The following is a 13,494-nucleotide window of genomic DNA, read 5'->3' as shown; positions in this document are numbered from 1 at the left end:
GAGCAAGCTGAAGACATTAAATGGTACCTAACATAGAATCCCTACAGTGCAGAAGGAGGCCATTTAGCCCATCAAGTTTGCACTGACAAATCATCTTACTCGGGCCCTATCCTCATAACCCTATGTACGTATCCCACTAATAGGGGTTCATGAAGGGGCTGAACATGAAAGAGACATGAGGGAGGTGAAATGAATGGGGGAGTCTTCATTTTCACTTTGAGACTGGGGCACCCTTTAAAAATAGTCCCGGTTTCTGTGAAGCGTGTTTAGCACCCACCCCTCCCCTTCAGAACCAGTGCAAAACTCACCAATTGCTATCTCATTTGCGCTGGACAGGCTGAGTTTACCCAGATGTTGTGGGAACTCCGGCTGACCTTTGTCTTTCTTTGAAATTTATTTTTCCAGAAAATAAACCTTTTAGGTTCTCCTTATGGCCACTACTTTTGGGCAACATAAAATTTAATTAATTTGCCTTATTTATTTATGATCTTTTTCCAATTGTAAAACCTCTTTTTACTTGCTTTGAACATTAACACCTGTACACAACAAACCTTCGTTATCTCCTAATGCAAATTTCCTATTTATCTCAAATGCCTGCTCTTCACACCAAGCCCCTTTGATATTCTCAACTTTGTAGACAATCAACTCCCTTAATGATTGCAGGACATTAAACAATGAAAAGAATTCAACCAAGGCAGCATGAATATAGTTGCCTAATCGATCCATGTGCTGTTGGATCTTAGAGTCAGAGAGGTTTACAGCATGGAAATGGGCTCTTTGGCTCAACTTGTCCACGCCACCCTATTTTTTAAAACCCCTAAGCTAGTCCCAATCGCCCACATTTAGCCCATATTCCTCTATATCCATCTTAGCCATGTAAATGTCTGAATGCTTTCTAAAAGACAAAATTGTACCTACCTCTACTACCTCTGGCAGCTTGTTCCAGACACTCACCACCCTCTGTGTGAAAAAATTGCCCCTCTGGACACTTTTGTATCTCTCCCCTCTCAGCTTAAACCTATGTCCTCTAGTTTTAGACTCCCCTACCTTTGGGAAAAGGTGATGATTATCTAGCTGATCTGTGCCCCTCAGTATTTTACTGACCTCCATAAGATCACCCCTCAGCTTCCTAAGCTCCAGAGAAAAATGTCCCAGTCTATCCAGCCTTTCCTTATAACTCAATCCATCAAGTCCCAGTAGCATTCTAGTAAATCTTTTCTGCACCCTTTCTACTTTAATAATATCCTTTCTTTAATAGTGTGACCAGAATTGCACACAGTATTCCAAGTGTGGCCTTACCAATGTCTTGTACAACTTCAACAAGATGTCCCAACTCCTGTATTCAATGCTCTGACCAATGAAACCAAGCATGCCGAATGCCTTCTTCACCACTCTGTCCACCTGTGACTCCACTTTCAAGGAGCTATGAACATGTACCCCTAGATCTATTTGTTCTAAAACTCTCCCCAATGCCCTATCATTCACTGAGTAAGTCCTGCCCTGGTTTGATCTACAAACTGCATAACCTGCATTTATCTAAATTAAATTCCATCTACTATTCACCAGCTCACTGGCCCAACTTACTAACCATGCCCAGACATTCTCATCCAAATCATTAATATAAATGACATATAACATAGGATCCAGCATTGATCCCTGAGACATACCACTGGTCACAGGCCTCCAGTTTGAAAAAACCCTCTGCAACCATCCTCTCTCATCAAGCCAATTCTGTACTCAATTGGCTACCTCAGCTCGGATCCCGTGAGATTTAACCTTATGCAAAAACCTACCATGTGATGCCTTGTCAAAGGCCTTGTTGAAGTCCATGTAGATAACACCAACTGCATTGCCCTCATCTACCTTCTTGGTTACCACTTCAAAAAACTCAATCAAATTTGTGAGACATGATTTTCCACTCACAAAGTCATGCTGACTGTCCCTAATCAGTACTTGCCTCTCTAAATGCCTGTGAACCAGATGGACCAACGTCAGACCAGCATCAACTACTGAATTATGAGGTTCAATTCTAACTGATCAATGTGTGAAACAAGAGGATCTAAAAGACTCTTCAACATATTGGCCTGTAACTTTCATGGAGTGGTCACCAGTATTGGATTACCACTCCACTCCCAGTGCATCTTTGGGGTGCCCCCCAGTTACAATATCGCTGATCTTGGAGGTTACTGGCCAATGTGCTCAAAACACTTCATGGCTATCAATGTAAGAGCAACCAAAAGAGAAAATGTTGGAAAATTTCAGCAGGTCTAGCAGCATCTGTAAGGAGAGAAAAGAGCTGACCCTTTGTCCTTACAGATGCTGCCAGATCTGCTGAGATTTTCCAGCGTTTTCTCTTTTGGGTTCAGATTCCAGCAGCCGCAGTAATTTGCTTTTATCCAATATAAGAGCAACTGTTTGTTAATCAGACAGTAGGTTGCAAATTGTTAGCAACTGGAGCTATGATTGCTGATTTCCAGCAGTAAAGAACAGCATGCATGTCAAAACATTTCTGAAAGACCAGGGAGAAAGGAACTGCCATGGATGATAAAGAACATTCAGATAATGAACAACATGGTTCCAGCACAATATACTGCGAGACACTGGATGATGTAAATGAACAAGCAATCTTTGATGTGAAAGCACTCACCTCAAAAACAAATCCTAGCTCTACTCCTTGACAGATAGTTGTGATTTAAATATCATCAGTATTTACACAAATGGCATTGCAATATCGGCCTACCTATTTGAAGATTTAATATCAAGGAGGAACGAACTCCTTCAAATAAAAGTACACTGTCAGCAAATTACATCCTACTTTCAAGAAGCAAGCACTCAATTATTTCACACTGTGACACTTATGATCATGGATCTCATTTGTAAAGTTCCACTGATGCAATTTTCAATTTTTCTTCAAGTGCCTGTTAATAACTTACTGCATTAAGTTAAAGAAACCCACTTTGAAAATGGCAAACAGTCTCTAAAAGTGACATAAGCTCTCAATAAATGATAATATAAAGGCACGCAGCCATTATTTGGTCAAAAGAAGCTTTACCCCACAATATATTTCAATTTGATATCTTTATTACCCAGCACAGTTGAACAGAACATCAATTTTCTCAATTTCCTTGGCCAGTTTTTCAACTTGTTCTTTCTGAGTCACATCTAGTACTTTTGTTTTGATACCTGTTAGGGAGCAAACACGTTGAACAGAAATTCAGGTTATTTTGTTGTGGAGGAGTAGGATTCGCAAACACACAATTCACACACAGAATTACATCGGGTATACCAGACAAGTCATTCAGCCCAACCAATCCACGCTGGAGTTTATGATCCACTCAAATCTGCTCCAGCTGTTTCTCATCACACTTGATCAGCAGAAATTCTCCCTCATGTATTTCTCTAGCTTTGCCTTGTAATGTCTGAACTATGAGGGATTGTGGGTTTCAAAAAAAATAAAAGATGTAGTTTGCACATGTAGATTCAAAGTAATATAGAAACATAGAAGAGCAGGAGGAGGTCATTCGGCCCTTTGAGCCTGCCCTGCCATTCATTGCGATCATGGCTGACCATCCAACTCAATAGCCCTAATCCTGCTTTCTCCCCATAACCTTTGATCCCATTCACCCCAAGTGCTATATCCAATCGCTTCTTGAATACATTCAATGTTTTGGCATCAACTACTTCCTGTGGTAATGAATTCCACAGGATCACCACTCTTTGGGTGAAGAAATGACTCTTGACCTCTGTCCTAAATCACCTACCCTGAATCTTCAGACTGTGACCCCTGGATCTGAACTCCCCCACCAATGAGAACATCCCTCCTGCATCTACCTATCTAGTCCAGTTAGTATTTTATAAGCCTTTATGAGATCCTTCATTCATCTGGATTCCGGCAAAAACAATCTTAACCTAGTCAATCTCTCCTCATACATCAGTCCCGCTATCCCCGGAATCAGCCTGGTAAACCTTCACTGCACTCCCTCCAGAGCAAGAACATCCTTCCTCAGAAAAGGAGACCAGAACTGCACACAATACTCTAGGTGTGGCTTCACCAAGGCCCTGTGTAATTGCAACAACACATTCCTGCTCCTGTTCTCGAAACCTCTTGCAATAAATACCATTTGCCTTCTATACCGCCTGCTGCACCTGCATGCTTACCTTCAGTGACTGGTGCGCAAGGACACCCAGGTCCCTCTGTACACTCCCCTCTCCCATAACACATACCTGGTTTACTGAAAGAAATGTTTATTGATGTTTTTCTCTTTTAATCCACAGGTGCTTCAGTCCGCTTTGTTGTCCAACAAGGGGCGTACATGTCGTGGGTCGTGCGAGGGCTGCTCTTGGATGTTTCGAGAATTGCCTAGCGCTTCACGTTGTTAATGTACGCTTAAACTAAATTAAATTAAGGGTTATGGGGAGAGGGCGGGAATGTGGAACTGAGACACGACAGATCAGCCATGCTCTTATTGAATGGCGGGGCAGGCTTGAAGGGCTGGATGGCCTACTCCTGCTCCTATTTCTTATGTTCTTAAACTGGACCAACTGACGGGCAACACGACAGCTCAGTGACTATCACTGTTTGCTGTGCAGATACATGGATTTGGGCCGGTGTCTGTGGGAGTTTGCGCATTCTCCCCGTGCTTGCGTGGGTTTTCTCCGGGTGTTCCGGTTTCCTCCCACATCCCAAAGATGTGCCCTTAGGCTGATTGGTGTAACAAATTGTCCCTAAGTTAGTCTCCCCTCAATCTGGTTTCCAATGTGGAATTCCATAAGCGCAGACAAGGGTCATGGGTGGAAGAGTGGACTCACAATGTTAAAATGGTGGCGTGGGCTCGTTGGGCCAAAGGGCCTGTTTCCCGTGCTGTGTTGTTCTTTGTTCTTTACATCCTTTATAAATTATGGTACTCAGAATTGGACACTATATTCTGGTTTGAAGCCCAGCCTGTGTTTTATAAATATTCACTGAACCTATCAAACCTTTGGGAACTGAGTCATCTATGAATCTGAGGAACTGCCTTAGAAAAGACTATTTGATGCCTACAGAAGACTTTAGAATTCTCCTTCCCTGCTTCGTTTATTTTTTTGCCTCTGAACTTCCTTTTTTCAGCCTGACATTGCTTTTTGGATTTCTAATAACACCTCACCTCCAATGCAGTGATTATGGTACTATAGTACCCTCTAGTGTTAGTACAATTATTGACTACAAAACATTGATTAATCTCATGGTACTTTATCATTTGCTATATCAAAGTGTTCCCTCAAACAATATACAAATGAATAAACATATCCACAAGTTGTACTCTTATAGCATCCTGATTACAGAGCAGCCGAAGGCTTTTCACAAGGCAACAGTTGGGCAATGCAGAGCTCAAATTAAACACCAACAGTGTTAAGATCAGGAAATGCTTTGAAGTTCAGTAAAAGAAAGTTTATTTCAAAGTGTTTATTAAAATACTCTTCAGAATAAATCAAAGGGGATTCAATTCAAACTGATCCTAATTCTAACTTACTGCATTTGGTATGATTCCATCCTGACCTTGAAAATACCACAAACTCCACTCAGGCATCTCAATAATTCTAGATATGAATGATGGAACATTTCAATAGAGACAAATGTGAGGGGTAGGAAGAACCTGTTTTGCACCTGCTAAAGTTGTGTTGTTTGAAAGGATAAAGTTGATTTATTTTGGTTCTTCTACAAGTGACAATGATATCAGTGGCACATTATTTTCACAAACACAGAAAAAACAGCACGACAGGCTGGTGCTAATGGCTTGAAAAATAGGCTTTCAACATATGAACATATCAAATGGAAGAGATAAATGTTCTATCAAGGCTATCCCATTCTGTGACTCCGGTGTAATTCCCCCACCCTAGCACAGAACCTCCTGAAGGCAAAAACATCAGGAAAAACACTACAGGCCAACTGAAGGAATATCTTTATAATTTCCTCCTCCACTCCACCTCTCTCTCCTCCCCCTCCACCACAAAATGTAGTTAAGCAAATTCCAGAGAACATGGTTGATGGGCAACTCCTTCACTCACACACCCATCCTCAACCCATTGAATATTTACATTTGGGTAACTTGGACACATCCAGGAATGAATCGGGGGGGGGGGGGGGGGGGGGGGTGTGTGTGGCGGTGGTGCAGGGGTAGGAGAAATTACAACGTCTAATGTAGAAGAGAGGGTACAGGCGTGGGAAAATGATAAGGATGTCCCAATAATAAAGGGAGTAGGGGGCATGAGAAAGGTTGGTAGCGTTCCTTCAAATAGGGCCCAGATAAAGGCTGGGATAAAGACACTTTATCTGAATGACGAAGCATTCGGAACAAAGTGAATGAGCTGGTGGCACAGATCAGCACAAATGGATATGATCTGGTGGCCATTACGGAAATGTGGTTGCAGGGTGACAGGGACTGGGAGCTGAGTGTCCAGGGGTATCAAATGTTTAGGAAGGATAGACGGAAGGAAAAAGGGGGAGGGGTAGCTCTGCTGATTAAGGATAATATCAGGGCGGTAGTAAGGGAAGATATAGGCTCCAAAGAGCAGAACGTGGAATCGTTGTGGGTGGAGATAAGGAACAGTAAGGGGAGGAAGACGCTGATGGGTGTGGTCTCTAGGCCCCCAAATAATAACTTAGAGGTGGGGTGGGCTATAAACAAGCAAATAAATGATGCGTGCAGAAATGGAACGGCGGTAATTATAAAACATAGAACATAGAACACTACAGCGCAGAACAGGCCCTTCGGCCCACGATGTTGCACCGACCAGTTAAAAAGCAATGACCCTCTAACCTAAACCAATCCCTTTTCATCCATAAACCTATCCACGGATCTCTTAAACGCCCCCAAACTAGGCGCATTTACAACCGCAGCAGGCAGGGCATTCCAATCCCTCACCACCCTCTGGGTAAAGAACCTACCCCTGACATCCGTCCTATAACTACCCCCCCTTAATTTAAAGCCAAGCCCCCTCGTGCTAGCTTTCTCCATCCGAGGAAAAAGGCTATCACTATCCACCCTATCTAAACCTGTAATCATCTTATATGTTTCAATAAGATCCCCTCTTAGCCGCCTTCTTTCTAGCGAAAACAACCCCAAATCCCTCAGTCTCTCCTCATAGGACCTCCCCTCCATACCAGGCAACATCCTGGTAAACCTCCTCTGCACTCTCCAATGCCTCCACATCCTTCTTGTAATGTGGGGACCAGAACTGCACACAGTACTCCAAATGCAGCCGCACCAGAGTTGTGTACAGTTGCAACATGACGCTGCGACTCCTAAATTCAATCCCCCTACCAATAAACGCCAAGACACCGTATGCCTTCTTAACAACCTTATCTACTTGATTCCCAACTTTCAGGGATCTATGTACACATACACCTAGATCCCTCTGCTCATCCACACTATTCAAAGTCCTCCCGTTAACCCTATACTCGACACATCTGTTATTCCTACCAAAGTGAATTACCTCACACTTCTCCGCATTAAACTCCATCCGCCACCTCTCGGCCCAGCTCTGCAACCTGTCTAAGTCTCCCTGCAAACTATGACACCCTTCCTCACAATCTACCACACCTCCGACTTTGGTGCCATCAGCAAATTTACTAATCCACCCAACTATACCCTCATCCAGATCATTAATAAAAATTACAAACAGCAGTGGCCCCAAAACAGATCCCTGAGGCACACCACTCGTAACCAAACTCCATGACGAATATTTACCATCAACCACCACCCTCTGTCTCCTATCTGCTAGCCAATTCCTGATCCAATTTCCTAGATTACCCTCAATCCCATACATCTGCATTTTCTGCAGAAGCCTTCCATGGTGAACCTTATCAAACGCCTTACTAAAATCCATATATACCACGTCAACTGCCTTACCCCCATCCACCACTTTGGTCACATTCTCAAAAAACTCAATAACGTTAGAAAGGCACGATGGGGGATTTCAATCTACATATTGATTGGTTGACCCATGTCGGACGCGGTGGGCTTGAGGAAGAGTTCTTGGAACACTGTCGGGATAGTTTCCTTGAACGGTGTGTGATGGAACCGACAAGGGAGCAAGCTATCTTAGATCTGGTGTTGTGTAACAAGGCAGGTAGAATTAGGGACCTTGTGGTGAGGGATCCTCTTGGGAAGAGTGATCATTGTATGGTTGAATTTTTGATGCAGATGGGGGATGAGAAAGTAGGGTCCCGAACCTGTGTCCTCTGTTTGAACAGAGGGGAGTACGATAGGATGAGAGAGGAATTGGCGAATGTAGATTGGGGGCGCAGATTGGTCGGTAGGACAGCTGAGGAACAGTGGAGGATCGTTAAGGAGATCTTTTTCGGTGCTCAGCAGAAATGTATTCCAATGGTAAAGAAGGAATGTAGGAGAAGGGATAATCAGCCATGGTTAACAAAGGAAATAAAGGAGAGTATTAAATTAAAAGCTGATGCGTTCAGAGTGGCTAAAAGTAGTGGGCGAGTAGAAGATTGGGAGAGGTTTAACAATCAACAAAGATTGACTAAGAAGTTGACAAAGAAAGGAAGGATAGACTATGAAGCTAAACTAACACTAAATATAAAAAAGGATAGTAAGAGTTTTTATAAATATATAAAGAGGAGGAGGCTGGCTAGAGTGAATGTTGGACCCTTAGAGGATGAGAGGGGGGATTTAGTGGTGGGAGATGAGGAAATGGCTGAGGCCTTAAATAAGTTTTTTGCCTCGGTCTTCACAGATGAGGACGCGAATAGTTTGCCGGGTATTAAGGATAGAAGGATGGTAGGAGTTGAGGGCCTGAATTCGATCACTGTCACTAGAGAGGTAGTGCTTGATCGACTAGCGGGCCTGATGGTGGACAAGTCCCCAGGACCGGATGGAATGCATCCCAGGGTTCTGAAGGAAATGGCAGAGGTGATAGCGGATGCCTTAGTGATTATTTACCAAACTTCGCTGGATTCCGGGGAAGTGCCGGAAGATTGGAAAACAGCTAATGTTACGCCGCTGTTTAAAAAGGGTAGCAGGCAAAAGGCAGGAATTATAGGCCGGTTAGTTTAACGTCTGTTGTTGGAAAAATGCTTGAATCCGTCATCAAAAAAGAAATAGCGAGGCACCTAGAGAAGAATTGTTTGATAGAGCAGACGCAGCACGGATTTGTTAAGGGGAAGTCGTGTCTGACAAATTTATTGGAATTCTATGAGGGTGTGACTAGTGTGGTAGACAGAAGGGAACCGGTGGATGTGGTGTTTCTCGATTTTCAGAAGGCGTTTGATAAGGTGCCGCACAAAAGGTTGCTTCAGAAGGCTAGGGTGCATGGAGTTGGGGGTAAGGTGTTAGCGTGGATAGAGGATTGGCTGTCTAATAGGAGGCAGAGAGTTGGTATCAATGGGTGCTATTCTGATTGGCGGTTGGTGACTAGTGGAGTGCCCCAGGGATCGGTGCTGGGGCCTCAGTTATTTACCATTTATATAGATGATCTGGAGGAGGGGGCTGAGTGTAGGGTGTCGAAATTTGCTGATGACACAAAGGTGAGTGGAAAAGCAAATTGTGCGGAGGTGTGGAAAGTCTGCAGAGGGATCTAGATAGGCTGAGCAAGTGGGCGAGGACCTGGCAGATGGAATACAATGTTGGCAAGTGTGAGGTTATCCACTTTGGCAGGAATAATAGTAGGAGGGATTACTATTTAAGTGGGAAAAGCTGCAGCATGCTACTGTGCAGAGGGACCTGGGGGTCCTTGTGCATGAGTCACAAAAACCCAGTCTGCAGGTGCAGCAGGTGATCAAGAAGGCGAATGGGATGCTGGCCGTTATAGCGAGGGGGATTGAATATAAAAGTAGGGAGATCTTGCTGCACTGTACAGGGCACTGGTGAGGCCGCAGCTGGAGTACTGTGTGCAGTTTTGGTCGCCGCACTTGTGCAAGGATATGTTGGCCTTGGAGGGAGTGCAGAGGAGGTTCACTGGGCTGATACCAGAGATGAGGGGGTTGGACTATGAAGAGAGGCTGAATAGACTGGGTCTGTACTCGTTGGAGTTTAGAAGGATGAGGGGGGATCTTATAGAGATGTATAAGATAATGAAAGGGATGGATAGGGTAGAGGTAGAGAGATTCTTCCCGCTCAGAAAGGGCAGCAGGATTAGAGGGCACAGCCTCAAGACAAGTGGGGGTGCAGTTTAGAACGGAGTTGAGGAGGAACTTCTTCACTCAAAGGGTGGTGAATCTCTGGAATTCTCTGCCCATTGATGTGGTGGAGGCTGCCTCGCTGAATATATTTAAGTCACGGGTAGATAGGTTTTCGGTAGGCAAGGAAATTAAGGGTTATGGGGAGAAAGCGGGAAAGTGGAACTGATCCACTTCAGATCAGCCATGATCTTATTGAATGGCGGGGCAGGCTCGAAGGGCTAGATGGCCTACTCCTGCTCCTATTTCTTATGTTCTTATGTATCCAGCTCTGTTCTGAACATTTGGAGGCATCTGCACTCACTGCCAAATGGCAGCAACTTATTCAGAGATTAATGAAATGATCTGAAACGTCTTAACATCCATCCTAATTCTTTACATTCATAATTTATACTTAATCTCCAATACCACCAACAATCAATCTAGCTTGAATAGACTATCCACTCAAACTGAGTCTATCTCCTTTTGTTATTTTATAAGATCTCAATTGAATATCTTTGAAGTTTTTTGTAAAGGATATTTAGCCTGTTAACAGAGTGTCTTTAAGGTATTAATCTATTAGCTCTACATTGATGCTTTTCTGACCCCATTACATGAAGGCACCAAAATTGGACACTGTATTCTATATGTAGCCTGACACAGAATATATATGGATATTATTTCTTGCTTTGTATTTAATTTTGGAGATAATATATTTTAGAACTCAGACACTGTTTTGCACACAGGTCCTTTTCCTCCTCAGCAACCCTCAGCACACTATCCTGCCTGATGTAAGAAAGCTTTTTAAAATTCATTATGGGATGGTCACTCGGCCGTCCCTAGTGGCCTTTGAGAGGGTGGCTGCTTCTTGAACCTCTGAAATCCCTGAGGTGTAGGCACACTCACAGTGCTGTTAGGGAAGGAGTTCCAGGATTTTTAACCCAATGGTTGTAAAGAAACAGTGATATATTTCCAAGTCAGGATGGTGAATAACTTGGAGGAGAACTTGCAGGTGCTGGTGTTCCCAGGTATTTACTGCCCTTGTCCTTCTAGGTGGTAGTGGTCATGGGTTTGGAAGGGACTGCCTAAGGAACCTACTTGAGTTCCTGTAATGCATCTTGTAGATGGTACACACTGCTGCCACTGTTTGTCAATAGTGGAAGGATTAAATGCTTGTGAACGGGGTAGCAATCATGCTGACTGCTTTGTCCTGGATGGTGTTGAGCTTCTTGAGTGTTGTTGGAACTGCATACAATTCCACTTCTGACTTGTGCCTTGTAGATAATCGCCAGGTTTTGGGAGTTAGGAGGTGAGTTACTTGCCTTTAGATTCCTGCTCTTGTAGCCACAGTATTGACATGGTTAGTCCAGTTCAATTTTTGATCAATGATAAGGTGTTGATAATGGAAGAATAAGCAATGCCATTGAATATCAAGGGGCAATGGTTAGATTCTCTCTTGTTAGAGATGGTCAATACTTGGTACAAATATTACTTGTCACTTGTCAGCCTAAGCCTGGGTATTGGTGACCAGTACTGCTGCAGGTTAGGTTAGACAAGACAGCTCATTTGTAAAACCTACAGGTTCAGTGAACATTTCATGCCCAAAGTAAAGGCAAATTCAGGTGGAATTTTTCCCCTTGCGTAAGAATCTGTAAGATGTCTAAGAGTTTAAAATCTTAATTTCCATGTCCCTCTCAAAACATAGGAAAGAGAGAGATTCTTTTTGGGAAATAACTATACTTACTGCAGAGCTGACTAAACAGAGCAATAAGCTGCTGAACAGAACCCAAAGAGCATTAAATATTTAAAATTAATATCAAAGCAAAGTAAAATAATTTTTCAACTTCAGCGAGCAAAATGCCTATAGTTCCTCAGTGATATCACTGCTCTGCTTTCACCAACTTTTCTTCACTGTGTTAATAGGATTGTTTTGAACAGAAGCTGGGAGCAGGGAGTATTAATCATGTTTGATGGTTCTATTTGAAATGTGTCAGGTTAGGCTCTTGGTAAACAAGACTGGTGCTGTTCCTGGGGAAAATCCAGCAGAGATCAACTCCCCAGAATGATCAAAAATAGCCTGCACATCAAAGGAGCTCCTAGAATCTGAACTTAAACACTGAAAAAATGTACAGTTCAAATTTGCAAAGCCCTTCTGTTCTCACAAGGATTAGACTGCCCACGTCGGTATTTTACCCGCCCTGTTCAATAATTAAAGACGGCAAATAATCTAAATGATTACAAGATACAAAATAAACAATCTTCTGTATGAGCTCAAAGAAATTCCTGCATGGTGACTGCAGCACTGACTTGTGATGTTTGGATAATGGGAGGGAACTGGACTGTTCAGCCAGTTTCCTGTTACAAGTGTACCTGCTCTGTATGTTCAGTCTTTACTTTAGCCTGTTCTCAGTTACAGACCTACTTCTCTCACAGCCTTTCTCATTCAATAGCCCACCTATTCTTTTATAATAAGGTGTGTACACCTATTTCATCATCTCCTGATATTACAAACAACATGGTCATCATTAAAAGGAACATAAATTGTATCAAGATATTAGTCATAAATTGTAGCCATTCCTTCTTCCAGAAAGTGAGGACACTACCCTTTTCTAATGTACAATCTGAGTAAGTAACGGGGAATGGGTGTCAATCCTCCCACAGAGTGAATAGAGACCAGAGAGACTCTGGAGGACGGAGTTCAGAGAGGGGGACTTGTGGGAGAGAGAATAAGGGTTGGGATTTGGGAGGCTACAATTCAGGTGATTGCAGCAAAGGACACCGTCCACTGGACAGGATTGATCAGTGCTCAAAGGGGTTGAAGGATTGTGGGAATGGAAGGCCTGAGTGGAGAATGGGGTGAGGCCCAGCATTTCCTGCAGGGCCACAGAGCAGCAGTCAGTAAAGGACTGAACACAGGAGCAGAAATCGTGGTCTTCATTGTTACAAGAGAAATGCAGGAACAGCACCATCCTCGCACATGGACTTCTTTGAGCTCACAAAGACCTTCAATATTGTCAGCCGTGAGAGATCATGGAGTATTCAACATTCCGGCTGCCCCCAAAAGTTTGTCATCCTCTGCCTGCTCCACGATGACACGCAAGCCACGATCCTGACCAGTGGATCCACCACAAATCCAACTCATGTTCAGACTGGGATCGAGTGAGGCTGTGTCATCACACTGGTGCACTTTTCAATCTTCCTCACTGCAATGCTCCATCTCACCCTCAGCAAACCTCCGCTGGAGTGGAGCTAAACTACCAAACAAAGCACCATGTCCATCACCTGCACCATCTGCAGGTCAGATCCAAGATCGTCCCGCCCTGTGTCACTGAACTACAGTA

At 43.5% G+C, this 13,494-nt stretch overlaps 1 protein-coding gene across 4 annotated transcripts in view; it reads right to left on the bottom strand.

Moving 5' to 3' along the window:
* bdh2 (3-hydroxybutyrate dehydrogenase, type 2) overlaps window positions 1-13,494 on the bottom strand; it is a 64,568-nt gene that overhangs the window by 33,243 nt on the left and 17,831 nt on the right. For all 4 annotated transcript variants that reach the window (XM_080200473.1, XM_080200499.1, XM_080200482.1 and 1 more), the window contains exon 4: window positions 3,087-3,183. In XM_080200473.1, coding sequence (XP_080056599.1) covers window positions 3,087-3,183 — 97 coding nt within the window. The remainder of the gene's footprint in view (window positions 1-3,086; window positions 3,184-13,494) is intronic.

The sequence above is a fragment of the Carcharhinus amblyrhynchos genome, chromosome 1 (genome assembly GCF_965287045.1).
Source record: "Carcharhinus amblyrhynchos chromosome 1, sCarAmb.v2.hapA, whole genome shotgun sequence".
Classification (NCBI taxonomy): domain Eukaryota; kingdom Metazoa; phylum Chordata; class Chondrichthyes; order Carcharhiniformes; family Carcharhinidae; genus Carcharhinus; species Carcharhinus amblyrhynchos.
Note: the sequence above shows the minus strand (reverse complement) of the source record. Positions and strands in the feature narration are given on the sequence as shown.